Consider the following 7,404-nt stretch of genomic DNA (forward strand, 5'->3'; position numbering starts at 1 on the left):
AAGCTTGTCTCTCAATTTAAAAAAACGTGTCAATAATTTGCCCCTTGATAACTACCGCACTTCTATATGTTGTAAAAGCGTTACAAGTGGCGTCGGGAGCAACTGCTTGCACACGCGTTAACACTCCACTATGTCTCCCTGTCATGGCTTTTACCCCAACAGTACAGACACCAACACGTCTTGACCACCAAAGTCCATTTGATGTCACAAAGCTGTCCATTACTTAAAAAATATCCTCTCCTGTTGTCCTGGTTTCCAGTGGTTTGCAGAAGAGGATGTCTTCCTTAATTGACCCCACATAAACATAATGGACATATACCAGGGACTGTGCCAGGCCCGCCACATTTGTTGACTCATCCAGCTGTAACGCATAGAATTCACTGGCTTGTATGCAAAGCAGTAATTGTTTCAAAGCATCTCTTGCCATGACACTGATGCGTCATGAAACAGTATTGTTTGATGAAGTCATTGTCTGTATAGTTTTTGGGCCTTTCCCCCCAGCATTGTCCCAGCCATATCCACGGCAGCAGGCAGAATTAAGTGCTCCACAATAGTATGGGGCTTGCCTGTCCTAGCCATTCGGTAGCTCAACATATAAGACGCTTCTTGACTGTTTGAAAATGCCTGCGGCTATGGAACCCTGGCCTGTTCACCTGACGTGCAACCTTGTCCTGGACCTGCTGTTTCGACTCTCTCTCTCTACCGTACCTGCTGTCTCGACATCTGAATGCTCAGCTATGAAAAGCCAACTGACATTTACTTCTGAGGTACAGACCTGTTGCACCCTCTTCAACCACTGTCATTTGACCCTGCTGGTAATCTATGAACATTTGAACATCTTGAAGAACAATCTGGCCTTAATTGCCATGTACTCTTATAATTTCCACCCGGCACAGCCAGAAGCAGACTGGCCACCCCTCAGAGACAGAGTTTTTCCAAGCCACTGTGCTTCTACATCTGCATTGCTTGCTGTTTGGTGTTTTAGGCTGGGTTTCTGTATAGCGTGACATCTACTGATGTAAAAAGGGCTTTATAAATACATTTTGATTGATTGATTGATTAGTTTCGATATTGTGATCCACAAGAATGTGGAGTAGTTACAGGCCTGTCCCTGAAGGGGGCGATAAGAAACCCCAGATGTTTACCATAGGATACCAACTAAAGGTGAAGTCTGTAACTGCTTGCTCCTGTAACCTTTCTCTCCCCATGTTGGTTTCTTCACACATGTTGTACATGTGTCCCACACTCTACACTCTACACTTTACTTACAAGCCCTTAACCAACAATGCAGTTTTTAGAAAATACCCCCCAAAAAGTAAAAAAATCATGTACATAAAAATAAATAAGTACAAAAATAATTTACATAAAGAAAAGCAAGTGAAAAAAAGTAAAACATTATGAAAATAATAAACAATAGACAAAAACAAACAATATATACACACATACACACACACAAACACACAATACAGTAAATGAACAATAGCCCTGATACACATCACATATACAGACACATTTAAATACAACCATAAACAACACAATAACAAACATATCTATGTAGACAGTAGCTAAACATATTACTCATAACAGAACCATCTGAGGTTGTGAGTGAGTGATTGAGTGAGTGAGTGAGTGAGTGAGTGAGTGAGTGAGTGAGTGAGTGAGTGAGTGAGAAGTGGCTGGAGATGTCCATTTCCATTGTGAGGTTAGCTGGCTTGGCTTGCCCCCTTACAACTGAGCAAAGGTTTGAGGGAAGGCCTACACTATCTATCTATTTTTACAATTCTCTAGAATATTTCTCTGCTTTTCTGTGTACGGTGAAGAGGTGTGATCTAAGCATGATGTGGTGTGATCTAAGCAGACTGTCATCATATAGGAAGTAGAGGGGTTTGTTAGAAGGACTGTAGTTGTAGAGAAAGTCACTTGTCTGTAGGGACAGAATGGAGCACACCTTGCTCTGTTTGCTACTATGTAAGTACTGAGTTAGTGTGTTTGTTTATGAACACTAATTATCTCATTTACTAAGAATTTAAGGGAAAAGGAATAAGACATTAATCGAAATGAAGACAGTTTCATGCTTTAGCTTTGTTTTTGGTGTTTCAGCACTTATTAAGAAAGTTTTAGTAAGAGTCACTCAAAGGAAATTGCAGCAAATATGGTGTAGAAAGTGACCATTCTACATTGATGTTGCATCACTTTGAGAACCTGAGCTTGTATAGCCGATGCCATGTAGACCTTGTTAGTGTGGTTGTGTGCATTTAACCAGCTCATCACTCAGGAACTAAAGAGTGGTGCTAACTCAGTGGTTGCAAAATGTGCTGTCAATGAATATAAAATGCAATATTTGTTGGATGTGTTGTAGTATCAAGTTGTGATTATTGTAAATGGTTGAGGGTTCCTTCACTACAGTTATAGTAAACTGTGTTAAGAGATTAATGAGTGGTGTTTTGGTGTTTTTGGTCTCTGTACACTCTCTGTGTGCAGAACATGGGAAGTTAGCTGCCATTTAAAGCTGCAGTCCGTAATTCAAGCTGCCACAAAATGGCCTTCCTGACACTTTTTGTGGTATATGGCTGAGGGATGGGGCAAAGGAAATTCATTCATTTATATTGTTTATAATAATTGTCATAAAATAACCATATATTTCGGTTTATGATGGGATAAGATAAGTTGAGGGAATTAAAAGTTATACTCTTCAAGAATAAATGCATATTACTAATTTAAAGGTAAAAAATGTTTGTAGAAATCATAGATTGCAACATTAAAATAAAGTACAGGATGGATTTGGTAATCAGTAACATGAATATGGCGTGGTGTTATTTAGTTCTATCTAATATTGGAGCAATGTGACTTTCTTTGTTGTAGTGCTGAGTACACACATCTACTCTGGACACTCTGAAGATGATGATGGTAGATATGTGTACACTTGATCAAGCCTTCATCTCTTAATGCTTCATCAAATGTTTTATTTTAGATTTTTAAAGCTTCTTTTGACTAGACATATTTTTAGTTTTGAGTGTCTCAAAAAAACAATTGTATCATGCTGGTTTTATTTTGTGCAGGAAAGGCAAAGGCTGTTCTGACCATACACCCCAAATACTCCCAGATATTCAGTGGAGAGTCTGTCACTCTCAGATGTAACATACAGAGGGGAAAAGTCACTGACTGGAAATACACATGGCGCAAGGATGATGTAGACTCAATCAGTAGGGAGAATGAATATGAGATCAGTGAGGTTAAGATTTCAGACAATGGGGACTACAGGTGTCTGGGTACACATATTGATCAGAAGAAGCATTCTGAGTGGAGTGATGCAGTCAGACTGACAGTAACAGGTATATCATCTTATCTCTCATTCTCATCAGTGCCTCCATACACATAACCACTTGACATAGGGCCCCATTTCTCAACATTACTGTCACTGGTGAGCTTGCTATTAATCTTCAATCACTATCTGGACTTTCTGAATTTTGAGTCAATGAGGGTTAATCTTAACACAGATATACTGTATAGACTGTAAATTCTAAGTGAATGGAGTCAACATACAACTTTAATCAAAACTTAACTGCAACAGATCAATTATTTTAAATGACCAAGCATGAATCCAGATGTTTTGATATTCTGTTCTCTGTTTTCTTAGCTCTTCCTGAAACTACACTGACCATGAATCCAAACCCTGCATACAATGGAGAGACTGTAACTCTGACATGTTCAGTGGGGTCTGACAGTGGCTGGAGGTATACATGGTACAAAGACAAAACTAAGAAAGTAGTGACCTTGTCTGACAGACACACTACAACAGGAGCCACCTTCACCATCAGTAGAGCTGCTGAGTCTGACCAGGGTCTCTACTGGTGTCAGGGAGAGATCCAGTCCAGATCCATATCATCAATCATCAGTTATCCTGTCACTATAACTGTGATTGGTGAGTTACTTTGTTATGTGTTTTTTTAATTAAACAAATGGACACTATTTATATTGAGTCAATCATGTAGATGTGGTCTGTGTGTCAGTATGAATGGAAAAATGAATAGTTACAGTACGACCTACCTAGTATGATCATACGTTGGAGAGATTTGTGCACTGACTGCATTTGTCTTCATATATAACTGTGTTTCCACAGCTCTGCCCACGGCCTCAGTGAAGCCTCTCCATAGGGTCCCCTCCATTCTGGAGAGACTGTAACTCTGACATGTTCAGTGGGGCTTGACAGTGGCTGGAGCTATACATGGTACAAAGACAACACTAAGAAAGTAGTGACCTTGTCTGGTAGACACACTACAACAGGAGACACCTTCACCATCAGTAGAGCTGCTGAGTCTGACCAGGGTCTCTACTGGTGTCAGGGAGAGATCCAGTCCAGATCCATATCATCAATCATCAGTGATCCTGTCACTATCACTGTGAAAGGTGAGTAATTGTGACTGTGTGTGTGTGTGCGTGTGTGTGTGTGTGTGTTGATGGTTAAACATGTGTTATGCTTGTCCCTCCAGGTTCTGTTCTCTCCATCTTTCTGCTGCCCAGGCTGCTTTGTAGTCTGCTGGTGGTGTCTCCCTTTCTACTGGTGTCTATCGTGCTTTTGGTGAAATGCTGCAGGGCTCGAGGTGACCTCTTTATTTCAGTGTGTATCGACAATCAACTTATCCAGCTTGATATTCTCCTTCTTTATGTCATGCTCTTATATCACTCAAATGATTCATTTCCAATGTAAATAGAAAAGTGACCATGGTCAGCTATTTTTGTTAAATATGTTCTATGGAAATTTTCTCCCCTCAAAAAAGGCAAACTAACCTTTTTATTACTTTTGATGGATTACATTTTAGTGCTGAGCAGTTGAAAGAGCAGTTGAATCAGTTTAACTCCAATGCTACTCTCTGTCCGTTATATTCCCATAGGCCTGTGTTCAACAGCCAAATCTCTTCAATATGAGTTACGATCTGATGATGTCATTGAACAGACTGAATCATCCGTGTGATCATTACAGTAAGAACTGTAAACTGAACAACCATTTTGGGATTTTTACGTTTTTGCCATTGCCTTTACATTGATTTATGACAGTGTTTACTGAGTCAAATATCACTGAATGTAATTTTACAAATACTAAATGTTATGATTTAGCAAGTTGCCGTTTTCAGCTTTTGGGGGCTTGTATGCTTGGCTTTGTTATTTTTGATTGTTGTTCATTTTCTTGAAATATTACACTGACCCCTCTTTGACTTCAGTTTGTTGATTAAACAATAGTGAAGTGCTTGTTTTGTTTAAAAGCTGAATTTCCATTTTTTTTCTTTTGTGTTTTACATAATGTCAAGCTTTTTATATACATTTTCATAATAAAAAAAAAAACCTAAAGGTGGGTTTATACTTGGTTGGCTGACCTGCTAATACAACTTTAACAGTTAAGTTGGCACATATATAATTTTTTTTTATACATTGTACATCATTTTCACTTCTATGTCTCTATGTTTTTTGTAAAATTGCATTTTTACAGTAATTATAGGAGCCAGATTAGTATTCCACTATGGAACTTGAATGAAGAGAGTGTTTGTTGTCTTACATCAGATAGCGCAATGATTCCGCACGATGATGATCGCATAAGAGTGACGCAAACCAACGTAAGACAATGGAGGGTGTGTTGTATTTTGGATTTTAAATGTTGTATTAAATCTCATATGTCAAACAAAAAGTGATGATTCCCTACATCATTGTATTCCTTTGAAAATATTGCTGTCAGTCTTCTGTAAAGCACATCCAGACTTGACTTCTACTGATTGGAACCCATTGTGAAGTGGTCCATGTCTGTACTAATATGATAACTATACATTTACATTTTAGCAGACGCTGTTATCCAGAGCGACTTACAGTAGTGAATTCATACATTTCATACATTTTTTCTCTCTACTGGTCCCCCATTGGAATCGAACCTGCAGACCTGGCATTGCAAACACCATGCTAGACTAACTGAGCCACACGGGACCATAGAGAGAGGAAGGAATAAGAGGGCAGACACAGTAGACTGAGGGGTTATGTTGTCGCTATGGACCAATGACTATATTAGTTTCTATATTGTGATCCACAAGAACGTAGAGTAGTTACAGGCCTGTCCTGAAGGGGGTGATAAGAAACCCCAGATGTTTACCTTGTTTCTTCACACTGTGTCTCACAGTCTACAACAAACCACTTAGATATGTTCAGAGGTAAATAGTTTAAAAATGGATTAATGTATTCAACATGTAATGATGTGAAGCAAAATTAAACTCTAAACTTTAACCTGGAAATCCAGTTCCCCAGTTACAACTTTCAAACTCCCCCCGTCTCTGGTCAGTGGTAAAACATTCCGCACAGCTGCCTCTGATGAACACTACCATTCAAAAGTGTTGGGGTTACTTAGAAATGTCCTTGTTTTTGAAAGAAAAGCACATTTTTCAGACATTGTTAATGTTGTAAATTACTATTGTTGTGTGTGTGTGTGTGTGTGTGTGTGTGTGTGTGTGTGTGTGTGTGTGTGTGTGTGTGTGTGCGGACATCACTGTATATGTATTCTGATAGATCTTGGTAAGTCAGACAGTTCAGACTGCATACTGTATGTTCAGAAATGACAACTTTTGATATGTTCATTTTGTGATAAATACTGATCCACATTATTTTACTTTCTAAGGTGTGTGATAAAATTGTGCAAATGTTCATTCAGTTAGTTGTCTGTGTTGTGTCTGTCCAGACTGACTTGTGCCTGTTCTGACCATCCAACCCAGCTGGCCACAGACATTCAGTGGAGAGACTGTCACTCTCAGATATGACATACAGGAGAGAAGAGATTGAGCATTATTTTTAATAACAGTGGGATGTTGGTCTTCTCCAAAACAGAGCCTGAGTACAGAATCAGTCCTGCAAAGAATGATCTATATACCTGTGAAGGTCTTCAGAAAAGAAATGGCTTAAAACACTCCCAGACAAGTAATGCTATACAATTGACCATGTTAGGTAAGTCTGTTTTTATGGGATTGCAAGAGAAAGACAGAAGGAATGAGGTCAAATAGCAGACAGTGAGATCAATGATGGAACAAAACTATAGTTAGATTTTGGGGTAATGTACTATCCCATAATAACAAAATGGGTAAACATTTTAAAGACTGAACATTTGATTTGTGTCATTTTCTTCATAACAGATAAACCCCAAGCTGTCCTAATTGTCTCTCCTCAGTGGCTGAACCCTGGAGACTGAGTTACTCTGAGCTGTGGGGTTAAAGAGTCATCTACAGGCTGGAGGTTCTTCTGGTACCAAACTGTTCCCTACACAGCTGGGTTACTCTCCCTATCAGGCAGGTCCTACTCTGTAGAGCCTCTATCTGGCAATGGTACTAGTGAAGACTCCTACACTCTGATCCCTGCTGGTCCAAGTCACACAGGAGG

The 7,404-nt window shown here is 39.2% G+C and overlaps 1 protein-coding gene across 1 annotated transcript; it reads left to right on the plus strand.

Moving 5' to 3' along the window:
* The first annotated feature begins 1,544 nt into the window (after positions 1–1,544).
* Positions 1,545–4,972, plus strand: LOC115189997 (peroxidasin-like protein). The gene is made up of 7 exons (XM_029748527.1): positions 1,545–1,968; positions 2,863–2,907; positions 3,060–3,332; positions 3,638–3,922; positions 4,198–4,407; positions 4,491–4,601; positions 4,893–4,972. Exons 1-7 carry the CDS (start codon positions 1,938–1,940, stop codon positions 4,970–4,972), a joined length of 1,035 nt encoding a protein of 344 aa, XP_029604387.1. The 5' UTR covers positions 1,545–1,937.
* The last annotated feature ends 2,432 nt before the right edge of the window (positions 4,973–7,404 follow it).

This window comes from Salmo trutta, unplaced genomic scaffold (genome assembly GCF_901001165.1).
Source record: "Salmo trutta unplaced genomic scaffold, fSalTru1.1, whole genome shotgun sequence".
Lineage (NCBI taxonomy): Eukaryota > Metazoa > Chordata > Actinopteri > Salmoniformes > Salmonidae > Salmo > Salmo trutta.

Coding starts and splice junctions, on each gene's coding strand:
- LOC115189997 (XM_029748527.1), top strand. CDS start 1,938: ATGGAGCACACCTTGCTCTGTTTGCTACTAT. Junction 3,923..4,197: donor TGTCACTATAACTGTGATTG/GTGAGTTACTTT, acceptor TGACATGTTCAG/TGGGGCTTGACAGTGGCTGG. Junction 4,602..4,892: donor GAAATGCTGCAGGGCTCGAG/GTGACCTCTTTA, acceptor ATATTCCCATAG/GCCTGTGTTCAACAGCCAAA.